Source organism: Somniosus microcephalus, chromosome 8 (assembly GCF_052327205.1).
Source record: "Somniosus microcephalus isolate GS21.2 chromosome 8, FLI_Smic_1.0, whole genome shotgun sequence".
In the NCBI taxonomy this organism is placed as follows: Eukaryota; Metazoa; Chordata; class Chondrichthyes; order Squaliformes; family Somniosidae; genus Somniosus; species Somniosus microcephalus.
In genome coordinates, this window is record NC_140994.1 from 190,257,966 (window position 1) to 190,271,846 (window position 13,881).

A 13,881-nucleotide genomic window follows, 5' to 3' on the forward strand; every position below is an offset into this window, starting at 1 on the left:
GAGGCAGTGCAACAAAGGTTCACAAGATTGATCCCTGGGATGAGACGGTTGTCCTATGAGGAGAGATTGAGTAGATTGGGCCTATACTCTCTGGAGTTTAGAAAAATGAGAGGTGATCTCATTGCAACACAGAAGATTCTGAGGGGGATTGACTGGGTAGATGCTGAGAGATTGTTTCCCCTGGCTGGAGAGTCTAGAACTGGAGGGCATAGTCTCAGGATAAAGGGCCGGCCTTTTAAGACTGAGATGAGGAGGAATTGCTTCACTCAGAGTTGTGAATCTTTGGAATTCTCTGCCCCAAAGTGCTGTGGATGCTCAGTCGTTGAGTATATTCAAGGCTGAGATAGATAGATTTTTGGACTCCAGAGAAATTAAGGGATATGGGGATAGGGCAGGAAAGTGGAGTTGAGGTCAAAGATCAACCATGATCTTATTGAATGGCGGAGCAGGCTCAGGGGGCCGTACAGCCTACTCCTGCTCCTAATGATTCTATGGCTTTAATTCTTATGTTCGCTAGCTCCCAGTCCCCTTTGTGCTTGTATTTTCACTGGAGCGCGCTAAGCACCATAGGCATGCCTCAGCACCTGAATATCCAGGGCATTCACTGTCATAGTATTGGCTCATTTATACCTCTGGTGCAACAAAATGCTGTACAATGGAATGATGTTGAAATCCTTCATGTCTTGTGGTAACTCTCCTTTCCTCCAACAAGCAAGCAAGGCATTATGCAAATATTTAAGCACAACCTGCCCGTCTAGTTTCAGTACTCCAGTTGGAATTCCATTTTTTCTTACAGCCTTTCCTGATGTGAAGCAGATGATTGCCTTTTCAAGCTCATTTATAGATGACTCTATATCAAGCGCCTTGATGGTCTGAAGCTTGGGAATCACATTTAATACCTTTTCAGAAACAGTAGTTTCACGTGAATAAAGTTCATGGTAGTATTCTACCCAGCTTTCCAACCACTTGCCTCTGGCAGTGATGATGTTTCCATTGTGGGATGAGAGTGGTGCAATCTTCTTGTCTGAAGGGTCTATTGCTTTCTTTATTCCATCATACATATATAGCCAATAAAACACGAAGGGTGCCAACATCATTTGTGTACAAAAACAAAGGAAATTCGATCAATTCCACCAAAATAGGGGAATTTTTTTTGCTTTTTGTTGGCAAGGCATCTGCACGTCATTTTTAAAAGAATCCTAGAATCATACAGCGCAGGAGGCCATTCGGCCCATTGTGCCTGTGCCAGTTCTTTGAAAGAGTTATCCAACTAGTCCCACTGCTTCGCTCTTTCCCCATAGCCCTGCAATTTTTTTCCTTTTTAAGTATATATCCAATTCAGTTTTGAAAGTTACTAGTGAATCTGCTTCCGCTACCCTTTCAGGCAGTGCATTCCAGATCATAACAACTCACTGCATAAACAAATTTCTCCTAATCTCCCACTTGGTTCTTTTGCCAATTATCTGAAAACTGTGTCCTCTGGTTATCGACCTTCCTGTCAGTGGAAATAGTTTCTCCATATCTACTCTATCAAAACCCTTCATAATTTTGAACACCTCCATTAAATCTTCCCGTAACCTTCTCTGCTCTAAAGAGAATCTCTAACAATCCCAGCTTCTCCAGTCTTTCCACATACTGAAGTCCCCCATCTATGGTATCATTCTAATAAATTACCTCTGCTCCTTCTCCAAACCTCTCACATTCTTCCTATAGTGTGGTGTCCAGAATTGAACATAATACTCCAGCTGAGGCCTACCCAGTGATTTATAAAGGTTTGGCATAACTTCTTTGCCCTTGTACTCTATGCCCAGGATCCCGCATGCTTTAAAAAAAAAAAGTTTCATCAACTTGTCCTGCACCTTCAAAGATTTGTGCATGTTAACCCCCAGGTCTTTCTGTTCCTGCACCCGCTTTAAAATTGTACCATTTAAGTTTATATTGCTGCCTTTCTTCATTCTTCCTTCCAAAATGCATCACTTTGCACTTTTCTGCATTAAATTTCATCTGCCATGTGTCTGCCCATTTCACCAGTCTATGTCATCCTGAAGTCTGCTACTCTCCTCATTGGTTACTACATTTTTGTAACGTGTGCAAATTTTGCCTCCTATACCCCAGGTCATTAATATACATCAAAAAGAGCAGTGTTCCTAATACCGACCTCTAGTTCATTACAAGAACTTTGTCTACGTGAGATGAATAAAAACCTTTGGAATTGACCTTGTGCTTCATTCCACCATTTCAGTCTCCTTGCATTTCAATCAGATGTTCTATCAGATTAGATACTAATGAAACTACATGTCCATACACTAGGCTGACCGACATAACATCAGAGTAAGATGTAACCGTAAGCAACTATAAAGCTCTTATTTTAATTTTGTTTTCTTTTTTAACTGTACATGTGCTATAAATATGTATGATTTGTATTGAACAGAACAGTTGTTGCAGCAGGTGTGCCACTTTAAAACCAAGAAAATAACTATTGCCAGTGCACAAGTCCGGATTTATTCCCACTGCAAAATAAATGGTAAATGGATAGGGTAAAATAATTCCACAGATTTGTACCTTTGCATAAAATACAAAGCTGTTGGTCATGGAATAGACAGAGACAAAAGTCTGGCCTCCTCCTGTGTAAAGATTCTCTAGCAAATTCACAAGGATTAATTTTGAGAGATGCTTACATGCCCTTACAATGCCTTCTGTTGTTATGGCACACGATATTTATCTTCTACCATCCATAAACACACTTCAAGTAATTCACTGGATATGAAGTGCTTTGGGACATCATATTAGTATGCATCTAAATTGCAACAGCTACCTTGCATACAAAATTGCTGAAGGACTGAACAAATTAGAGTCGATTTAATTTTGAACTTAATCTGCTTTTCTCTTGCAACCTTTTCACTGTGAGTGGTGGATGTTTGAGTCGATGGCAAAGATTCTGTGGGGGCCAAAATAAATTATGGCTTTAGTCTTTCCAATGCTTAATTGGGCAAATTCTGAGTCATCCACAACATAAGTGTCAGACCGGTAGTGTGAAATATAGTGATGGTTGTGGGGTTGAGGGAAGTGGTGGAGAGCTACACCTTGTCAGCATACATGTGGAAGCCAGCCCTATGCTTATAGACAATGTCACCGAGGGGCAGTACATGGATGAGAAAGATGGAATGAAAGATGCATCCTTACAGAACTCTGAAGATGACCACGTGGGAACTGAAGGAAAAGCCATTGCAGGAGATACTCCGACTGCTTTGGGACAGGTAGGAGCGGATCCAGGCCCGAGCAGTCCCACTGAGGTGGACCACGGAGGACGATAGCATAATTGACCCAATGAATGCTGCAGAAGTCAAGAAGGTCATAGAGTGTCACAGTTGCAGTCACAGAGGACATAGTTGGTGACTCTGCCCAGGACTGTGGACCAAGGTAGTGAACACAAAAAATATTTTGTGTAGATTTGGGGATTACTTCAAGTGCCTGTGTTTCAGATGTGAAGTGATATTAAATATATTAAGCTTCTCTTGGTAGTGGGAACTGCTCATATGCAAAGATTCCGACCTTGCAAAAGAAAGAACACATTGTAAGCTGGCAGCAAAAGGCAATCTACCTCCAAAGCATTAAGCATTCCTTGGAAATTGAGAAGCTTAAAGTCTTAGCTCTGCAGAACATATACACATACAAAGATCCTTAGTTCTGTAACATTATAGGCCTTTTAACATACAGACATGAAAGCAGTACTCTCTTTCAAACTACTGAGTTGTTGCATAGAATGAAGGAACAATGATCTCCTAAGCCAGAAAGAACTCCCAACAATATTATGGATAGGAAAGTGGGACAACAACAAAGGACAGTACTATCTTCACGTCGCAAGATGTGTGGGAAAATCAGATACCAAAGAACGAAGTTTACTAACTTGTTTTGATGAAGAAAATTATGTACTTCCAGGTATTATGGATGCTTCAAATTTTGGACGACATTAATACATTTCATAAATCTACTCCAGCTGAAATCAAAACTGCTGAATAGTGGGAGGTTTCATTTAACTTGAAGGCTTTCTCAAGCAATGTAGAACAGATCCCAACCACTTTGTTAACCTTTGTTTTCATAAGGCAACAATTCTTCTGGTGCAGCCATATCAAAAGAAATACTTGATGAGCCTTAAGGATAGCTCCTGTTCTATCAATGTAAGCCAATATTCTATTTACATCTACAAAATAGTATTTACACTCCATCTCAGACTTGAGGTAGAGGGGAATGAAAGGATCAGATTAATTTCTTCCTAAGGCATAAATTTAGGATCTCATTGAAATGTATAAAATTCTGACAGGGCTAGACAGACTGGATGCAGGGAGGATGTTTCCCCTGGCTGGGGGGGGGGGGTCTAGAATGAGGGGTCACAGTCTCAGGATACGGGGTAGGACATTTAGGACTGAGAATAGGAGAAATTTCTTCACTCAGAGGGTGGTGAACCTGTGGAATTCTCTACCAAAGAAGGCTGTGGAGGCCAAGTCACTGAATATATGTAAGAAGGAGCTAGATAGATTTCTGGACACAAAGGCATCAAGGGGTATTGGGGGGGGGGAGCAGGAATATGGTATTGAGATAGAGGATCAGCCATGTCCATACTGAATGGCAGAGCAGGCTCGAAGGGCCGAATGGCCTCCTCCTGCTCCTATTTTTCTATGTTTCTATTTCAGATATGGTTTGAGGTCAGCTTTGTTAACATACAGATAAGGCTGTAGTTCACTAACTCTTTTCATTGAAACTAACACCATCAGGAAAGCAATCTTTCAATTCAAGAATTTCAGCTTACAACGTATAGGTTCAAAAGGAGAAAAAGTTCAAAACGTAAGGAACAGTTGGAGGAATATGAATAGGATTGGTTTCCAAATCGTTCATGAAAATGGATATAAGTCAACATTCCTCAAGTGAATAATTCTGAGAACTATGAACGCTGCAACATTTTTTCTGATAAGAACTGGTTTTAAACCTAGGTTTAGAGATATGGAAGGAAACCCAAAACATGACAAAGGACCCAATGGAGCAACATCAGGCAAATTTCTTCCCATTAGTATTATAAATGTTATTGATGGAAGATTTTCCACATGTCATTAAAGTATCTGCAGAGATGGCATAGGCCCTATTGACAGCAATTCCCGTTTTCGGTAACCAAGTAGTCAAGCTGAAATTTGCTAAAAATGGAAGAACTAGCCCAACAATCAGGTTAGCAGATCTCTCCTACAAGAAAGTGAGATTTGGTTAGAAATTTTAGTACCAGGAACAAAGAGAGCCATGACCTCTAAAGGTCAATATGTGGTATCAGATGATTAACAACATCTTCATTTCTAAATACTCGTAGAGAAAACAGAGGGAAACTTGTACAAAAATTTCCATCTAGATTAAGAATAACAGGCTATCAAGCTTCCATGTATGCCTTACCCTAGTTCTGAAGCAGTAAGGTACATTGTTTGTTGTCCAACATTACAAACACATCCAATTTGGATAATCTCATTCTTGAAAATCATCTGTGACATCTCCGAATGAATCAGTCATATAGGCGAATTATCAACTGATTTAAGAGATTTGCTATATGTTCTCTACACTGCCTAACTGTTGAATTAAAAGAGTGGTTCCAACACTAATGGTTACCAGCACTTTAACACTGGAACAATTAACAAATTTCACTTTATTTGTGAATAACGCAGTCTACTGTTGTCTGCTAAGAGAGGGGCACATTAAATAAATTTAAAACGGAGGTAGACAGTTTCCTAGCTGATAAGGGAATTAGGGGTTACGGGGAGCGGGCAGGGAAGTGGACGTGAGTCTAGGTTCGGATCAGCCATGATCCTATTGAATGGCGGAGCAGGCCTGAGGGGCCGTATGGCCTACTCCTGCTCCTACTTCTTATGTTCTTCTTATGGCACATTGGCATGAACCAGATGGAAAAATCTAACAAGGCCAACCAGGCTGCGAGTATTTTAGCAACGTTTGTAATCTGAAAAAAATATTCTGTTCAGGGCGTACCACCAGAGGCCTAACATTCCTAACTGATAAAGGGGGGCAATTCAGAGACTTGTGAAAACACAAATCATTAAAAATTCTCTTCCGTTACCATATAACTGGCTGCTACCATCAGCAAAGAACAAGTAATGTTGGATTCATTAGAAATATGCAACTTTCTTTCGGGGGAAGTGGGGGGGGGGGGGGGTAGGGCGGTGGGGGGTGGAGATGAGTGAATTCTATACTCCGGGGAATGAGAATTGTTGGTAAGGAAATAATTCCCAGAGTGGTCCTTAAGTGAATGCCGATAAATATGATCAAGTTCTGCTAAGTCCAACTGAGAATTCTGTTAGTTGCCAAGAAGCCAGAGGCCTTGACAGATGCAGACAGAGCAACTGTGTTGACCCCCAACAAGGCATTCTGTGGTGACAATATTTTAAAAGCGATCAGTATACATGTGCTGAAGATATAGTTAGGCTGCAATGAAGAACAGGCATTTCATAAACACTCAGAGCAGATATGATAGTGGAAGGAAGTATACTATGTAGTTCCTTCCCTGGATAGAGCCTCAAACTTCCAATAATTGGGACAGATTCTGACATTGCTGTAAGCATCGTTGACATTGATTGTGACCAGTTAACCTCCCAAATAGAGTACTTACATAATATGGGGCAGAGTAAGCATTTTGTACTTCTTTGAGAGGTTTGGTCCTTGCAAGGTTTAAGTTACAGAGGAATTCGTCCATCACTTGGGAACTTATTTCTCAATATTTATTACAGAAAATAAAAAACTATCCTGTTTGTAAACACAAACAAAACTTCATCACAGGGGTGTTATACAACCATCTGACTAAGGATTGAACTTATGCGTAAATGCCTGTGATATGGGGAGGGGCGATCACTCAGGTAGCATTGAGTCATCAAAAATGTTTTGAAGGGACTATTATCTTCACTGATTTTTCCTGTAGACCCTGGGATTACTCCTGCAATATGAATGAATGGAACGAAGAAAGAACAAAACCAAAGAAATGCTGGAATGAAGAAAGAACAAAACCAAAGATCTATGCTAGTAGAATAACATGTTAAAACTTTTACAGTACTCAAAAGTAACTTTGTCTTTAATTCTTGAAAGCCTCGACACCTCAATTACTGTTAAATGCAGTGTGATCACTACAGCTAGCTCACTTACCTGAATGGCACTTGACAGACTGTGGCACAGGACCAATTACTGTGGTTTGAAGCTTCTTTACATGTCTGGCTTCAGACTGTAGGGAGAGCTGTAAAGAGGAATAATATCAATTCAGCCTCCAGAACTTAGTAACACTGTCAAATTCCAACAGTAAGTAGTCAATTATAGGAATCCTCAAACCAGCCTCAATAAAATATTTAATTTAGTTTGACTTGAGCTAGAACGCGCCCATCCGACCCAGAGACAAACCTCATCTAACCAAAGGATCTTCCACTTGGATGCTAGCCTGAAGCAGCATGTATCCATTCAACTTGGACTGAGACCTGTAGACGTGAAGCAAATTGACTCGGACCAGATTGTTTCTAGTTACAAAGCTCGAGTAAAAGCAATCCCGTAGAAGTATAGCTCAGGTTACATCTGAAATAAAAGGAATCCAGGAACAGTGGATCCTGCTTACCTGCACAGTGCAAGAGGAATCTAGGAATGTATATTGCTTTCCTAAGCAGAACTAGAGGTTACTTAGTTAGATTGGGAGGCATGGCCAGAAGGAATCCAATAGAAATGGGTCATAGTTAGTTAGACAAAGGTAGAGTACGCTTTGATTATCCTTTGCAAGAGTAATTCTCGAAAGTCTAGATTACCAAGCCAAAATAAAAGAAATGTGGTAGGAATGGCTCCGGGTTGCAAGAGCAGAGTTAGAGCTAAGACATCTATTAGGACTGGGGTACGAAGCAAGGCATGAAGCATCATCTTTCCTCAGTATTTGATGATTAACATCAATCCTATCCATTTAGCTTTTAAAAGCTTTTTAAATTTAGCTTTTCATAGGTAGTCGGCCAACTCTTTAAGGAGCTAATTGATACATCCTTAACTACTTTTGCTATTCCACATATCTACTACTCTGTATAGGAGAAACAAATATATCTTGTAATCTCAAAGCATTATTTGGTAATTTTGTGTGGCAATCACAGCCTGAGTTAAATAATCTGCTTAGATTCACATTATTAAAGGGTTCAGGGAAAAGCACGAAAATTGATTCACGTACTTAGGTACTAAAGTTATGAGAGCTTTCACTGGAGAAACAATAGAGAAAAAATGATTCAGGATTTTAAAATGATCAATAATTACACCTAATACTTTTCCTGCACCCACAAGACTCGTAACTTGCTGCTCAACATGTCCAAGCACTATGGCCCAGAATTTGCGGTCAGCGGCGAAGCAAAAGCGTTCACCGCTGGCCCCAAAGAAAGCTGCCCACAAAGATCTGTGGCAAGAAGTTTGCCTTTCTCGATGCTCAAGTCAGATCAGTGTAGAATAGTGGGGAGTCCCTAGTGCGAGCTGCTGCGACGTCAACAAGCTGTCTAAGCAGCCAATCGCAATGCAGAATTCTCAGACAGGGAACCAGGAATTGTAGAAGTTGCTTTTATTCAGACTTTTTAAAAATGTTAGAGAGCAAAACAAATATTGGGGCTCTCACATGGGGAAAAGGTAAACCTGAAATAAATATGAACAATCTTTTAAAAAATATGCTTCGTAAAGTTTCTTAAAAATTGTAATTTTCATCATTATGGAGAAATTTCAGTTTCAAAGGGGTAATAACGAGTGCGGTTAGTTCGCTGTTATTACCCACCACAAATTCTGGGCCTATGCATCAGAAAGCAGCAAAGAAAATAGAATGCTTATTGATGAAGGCAAAACCATAGAGTACAAGTCAGAAGAAGTCATTATTAAACTAGACAGTGCCCTCATCAGACTGCACCTTGAGTACTTTTTCTGGTTCATGTCACCGAGACAAGCCATTAGACCGATCCTTACTGTCAGAGGAATGAGATATGAGGAAAGATTGGAGAAACAGGGACTTTTCGACCTTCAAAGAATACATCTGACAGGTGACCTTATAGAAGTATATGATAGAAAACAGTATAGAGGAAGTAAATTCAGAATATCACTTCAAAGTCAGCCAGGACAGTAGGGCAAAAAGAGACAGAATTAAACTAGCATAAGGAAAATTTAGGACTAATGTTATGAAGTTCTATTTCACACAAAGCAATCAATATATGGAATGGACTTCTGGGTAAGGTAGTGGAGACAAAAACCCTGAAATAATTTAAGAAATGGTTGATGCTGTGATTGGGGGGGGGGGGGGGGGGGGAAAGAGTAAAAATCACTGGATAGGGCCCTCCACTGGCAATTTCTACCAGGGAAGGTAGCAATGATAAGTCACTGCTGGTGTGTGGAAGCAGATAGAACTATTTTCTTTTCGGGCCTTTCTACGATCCATGCCTGAATGTTTAAAATCCTGGAATGCTGGTGGGAAACCTCCTGTGACACAAAAGGAGCTCCACCTGCCAAATGCCTTAGATTGGTGTGGTATTTTGGTGAACACGGCTGTCGTTATTTTTAGCGTCTTATGCTGCTTTCGAAACACTACAAAGTGATCATTTTACAATCATTAAAAAGTAGGATCCCAGTAACTGGGATCTGCAATGGTAGACTGCAAGCTCACTGGAATATCTGATATTCGCACTCTGGCACATTTAGTTCTTACTCACACATCTAAAGCATTGATGACAGACTGTTGCAGCATTTATGTCTAACGTAGAAAATCACCTCAAGCTTCAAGGAGGCAAAAATCAGACAAAAATGGATGCTGAGACAAAGGAAGGGATATTAGGAAGGGGTGACCAAAAGCTTGGTGAAAGTGGTAGGTTTTAAGGAGGGTCTTAAAAGAGGAGAGGGAGGTGGAGATGTAGAGGGGTTTAGAGAGGGAATTACAAAGCATGGGGCTTACCGACGGCTGAAAACGATGAGGTGGGATGCACAAAAGGCTAGAGTCAGAGAAACCAAGATGGGGGAGGGCTGGAAGAGGTTACTGAGATAGGGAAGGACGAGGCCATGAAGGGATTTAAATATGAGGATGAGAATTTTAAATTGGAGGCATTGGGGAACGAGGAGCCAGTATAGGTCAGCAAGGACTGGGGATAGGATTCGGGCAGCAGAGTTTTGGATGAGCTGAAGTTTACGGAACTTGACGGATGGGAGGCTGGCCAGGAGAACACTGTAGTCGAATCGAGAGGTGATAAAGGCATGGATGAGGGTTTCAGTGGCAGAAGGTCAGAGGTAGGAGCAAAGGCAGATGTGAGCTGACTGTAACTGGATGTCAAAGACAACTCAACTCAAATCAATCTACGAAAAGTAGTTCAATAAGAGAGAGTCTGTTCCTTAATGGGTTCCTTAAACATTATGTAATATTCTGTCCAACAAAATAAATGTTTTAGCAATAATCTATATTTCCCAGCACTTGAAGCTGTTAAATAAGTGGAATGCATGTAATTTAGACTCTAATTCATCAAAACCCATTCAAACCTTGAGAGGTTCATCAGAGATAGAAAATTTGTTTGTGGCCATTCTGGTCAAAGGCATGATAACATCAAAATGAGCAGCTCCACTGTATTTTGAATCTTTTTTTTAATTAGTTTATGGGATGTGGGCATCGCTGGCAAGGCCAGCATTTATTGCCCATCCCCAATTGCTCTTGAGAAGGTGGTGGTGAGCCGCCTTCTTGAACCGCTGCTGTCCGTGTGCTGAAGGTACTCCCACAGTGCTGTTAGGTAGGGAGTTCCAGGATTTTGACCCAGGGACAATGAAGGATTGGCGATATATTTCCAAGTCAGGATGGTGTGCGACTTGGAGGAGAACTTGGAGGTGGTGGTGTTCCCATGCACCTGCTGCCCTTGTACTTCTAGGTGGAAGAGGTCGCAGGTTTGGGAGGTGCTGCCGAAGAAGCCTTGACGAGTTGCTGCAGTGCATCTTGTCGATGGTACACACTGTAGCCACGGTATGCCAGTGGTGGAGGGAGTGAATGTTTAAGGTGGTGGATGGGGTGCCAATCAAGCGGGCTGCTTTGTCCTGGATGGTGTCAAGCTTCTCGAGTATTGTTGAAGCTGCACTCATTTAGGCAAGTGGAGAGTGTTCCATCACACTCCTTACTTGTGCCTTGTAGATGGTGGAAAGGCTTTGGGGAGTCAGGAGGTGAGGCACTCGCCGTAGAATACCTAGCCTCTGACCTGCTCTTGATGCCACAGTATTTATACGGTTGGTCCAGTTAAGTTTCTGGTCAATGGTGACCCCCAGGATGTTGATGGTGGGGGATTCGGCGATGGTAATGCCATTGAATGTCAAGGGGCGGTGGTTAGACTCTCGCTTGTTGGAGATAGCCATTGCCTGGCACGTCTGTGGCGCGAATGTTACTTGCCACTTATTAGCCCAAGCCTGAACGTCGTCCAGGTCTTGCTGCATGCAAGCATGGACTGCTTCATTATCTGAGGAGTTGTGAATGGCACTGAACACTATGCAGTCCTCAGCGAACATCCCCATTTCTGACCTTATGTTGGAGGGAAGGTCATTGATGAAGCAGCTGAAGATGGTTGAGCCTAGTACACTGCCCTGAGGAACTCCTGCCATGATGTCCTGGAGCTGTGATGATTGACCTTCAACCACCACAACCTTCTTCATTTGTGCTAGGTATGACTCCAGCCAGTGTAGAGTTTTCACCCCGATTACCACTGACCTCAGTTTTATGAGGTCTCCTTGATGCCACACTCGGTCAAATGCTGCCTTTTTGTCTAGGGCAGTCATTCTCACCTCACACCTCTGGAATTCAGCTCCTTTGTCCAGGTTTGGACCAAGGCTGTAATAAGGTCGGGAGCCGAGTGGTCTTGTTTTTGTACTCTATACCTCGGGTAAGCTTTATCATCAGTTTCTAAACATCTGGGAGTAAACTGCATCTATACCTGAAAATCTACCCTGCCAATTTCACATGGTCACAGTAGATTATAACTCAGCACTGGCATAAAACACAACATTACAACAATCTACAAAGTATTGTGATGCTGTAGTACTGTGTTTTTGCTGCTGTGTGACATGGACTTTGAAAATGATAGCCCTCTGTCTAATGGCAAAAAAACATACTGTAACAATACAACTTACTTCATCCCACAGATCCAGAGCCCAAAACTTCACAGCAAGAACCTTGGTGATTTGTAGAATTTTGCACCACTGCCGAACAGTTTATATAATTTTTCCATATGTTCAATTTGTGAAACATTTTTTAAAAATTAAATGATTTTTAAAAAGTCACGACACTTACCTTAAATGAGTGATGAAAATCTCGTTTGAATTTCTTTTTTGGAATAAACAGCTGATCAAAATCTTCTGTTGATTCCAACAGCTTCTTAGTTGGTTTTCTCTGACGCTTTCCTTCAGCATTTTCTATAATAGAGCGAATAGAACAGTTTTATCTAACTTTTTGTATTACTCTGAAACTGAGTGATACTTGAAAACTGACAGTACAAAAAAATCAATTTAACTGTTGAGAGAAAATAAATATTTACATTTACATATTTCCCAGTGTGAAAATGTAATACAAAATGCTAGATTCTTGATAATTCATCATCCGAAAATAAAACAGAATGGGGAGAAATCATATCATTGTTTTACGAGATCTGATTTAAACTGAAAACAACAGGGTAAATTCAGAGGTTGTGCTCTTGGCACAGCACCTCACACTAAGGGGGAGTCATGTGACTTACGCTTCCATTGAAGGAGGTTCCGTGCTGGGAATGCAGCCTTGCTGACTTTTCCTAACTTCTTAGCTTTGGCACTAGCAGAGATTGTATATCAAAGAAGACCTTTATAAATATAAATTACCTACCTTTAAGTTATTTTTCTTGCGGAAATATACTCCAAATATGATGGCCAAGTTAAGTCACACAACCAGAAGAAAAATTTCAACTGCAACCCCCGATATTCCCTTACTGCGACCCACAAAAATGTTTACTCAAAGAATGTAAAAGGTTACACATTTCAGACACCTTCACTAAATCAAGAGAACAAAGGAAAATAGCACCAATGTGGATTTTCAGGATGCTTGGTGCTACAGCAGGATCGAAAGGTATAATAAAGTTGCAAGCCAAATGGTCACAGTTGTGATTGTGGCATTACAATACAAAATGTTTCAATTTCCTATTGTAAGCCTTCAAGATCTTTATAAATATAGATCACCTACCTTTAGCTTACCTAAGGGTCAGGTGAGGGGGAATTTAGAAATCTAAAGAGAAAGGTCAAGGAAATTGAGCAGTGCAGCGATTTGGGTAAAAATAAACAGAGTGTGACAGGAAGGGACAGAGGCCTAGAAATTCACTAGGCTTAGCGCCCCATTTGGGGCGCTGGAGGGCCTAGCGCCAGAGTTATGGCCAGTTGGCAAATTCAGTGGGGCCCTTCCGTCGGCGTTACACCGGTTTCGCTGCGCCGGCACCGATGACGTCATCGGTGTGCGCAGCGTCCCGGTTGCCGTGGTGACGGGCCCCAGCGCCGAAATTGAGTTGCGGCCGCCTCGCCCGTAACTAAGACTTTGGCAACCGAGTCTTGCAGGAGTTAGCGCCGGCGCATTAAGGTCGCGCGGCGGCCGGCCGCTTTCCCGCCGGCCGCCTGCCCGCACCTCCCTCCCCGGACTCCTCCACCCCCCCCCCGCGGAACAGATGCGTCTGGCCTGCAAGCCCGGCACTTGTCCGAGGTGCCGGGCTCATTTTTCTGAACATTTGAACGGCCAGCGGGCGGGTGCAGGCAGCTCCTCCTTAACTGAAGGAGGAGGCCTGCACTTCCCCAGCCTGCCGCACCGCATCGGGTGCCGCAGCGCCG

The 13,881-nt window shown here is 42.0% G+C and overlaps 1 protein-coding gene across 3 annotated transcripts in view; it reads right to left on the reverse strand.

The window, feature by feature from the left end:
• The window catches only part of LOC147113976 (uncharacterized), a 288,093-nt gene that overhangs the window by 122,081 nt on the left and 152,131 nt on the right, over nucleotides 1-13,881 (reverse strand). For all 3 annotated transcript variants that reach the window (XM_085995438.1, XM_085995439.1, XM_085995440.1), the window contains 2 exons: nucleotides 12,332-12,453; nucleotides 7,183-7,270 (listed from right to left, as the gene is read on the reverse strand). In XM_085995438.1, coding sequence (XP_085851564.1) covers nucleotides 7,183-7,270; nucleotides 12,332-12,453 — 210 coding nt within the window. The remainder of the gene's footprint in view (nucleotides 1-7,182; nucleotides 7,271-12,331; nucleotides 12,454-13,881) is intronic.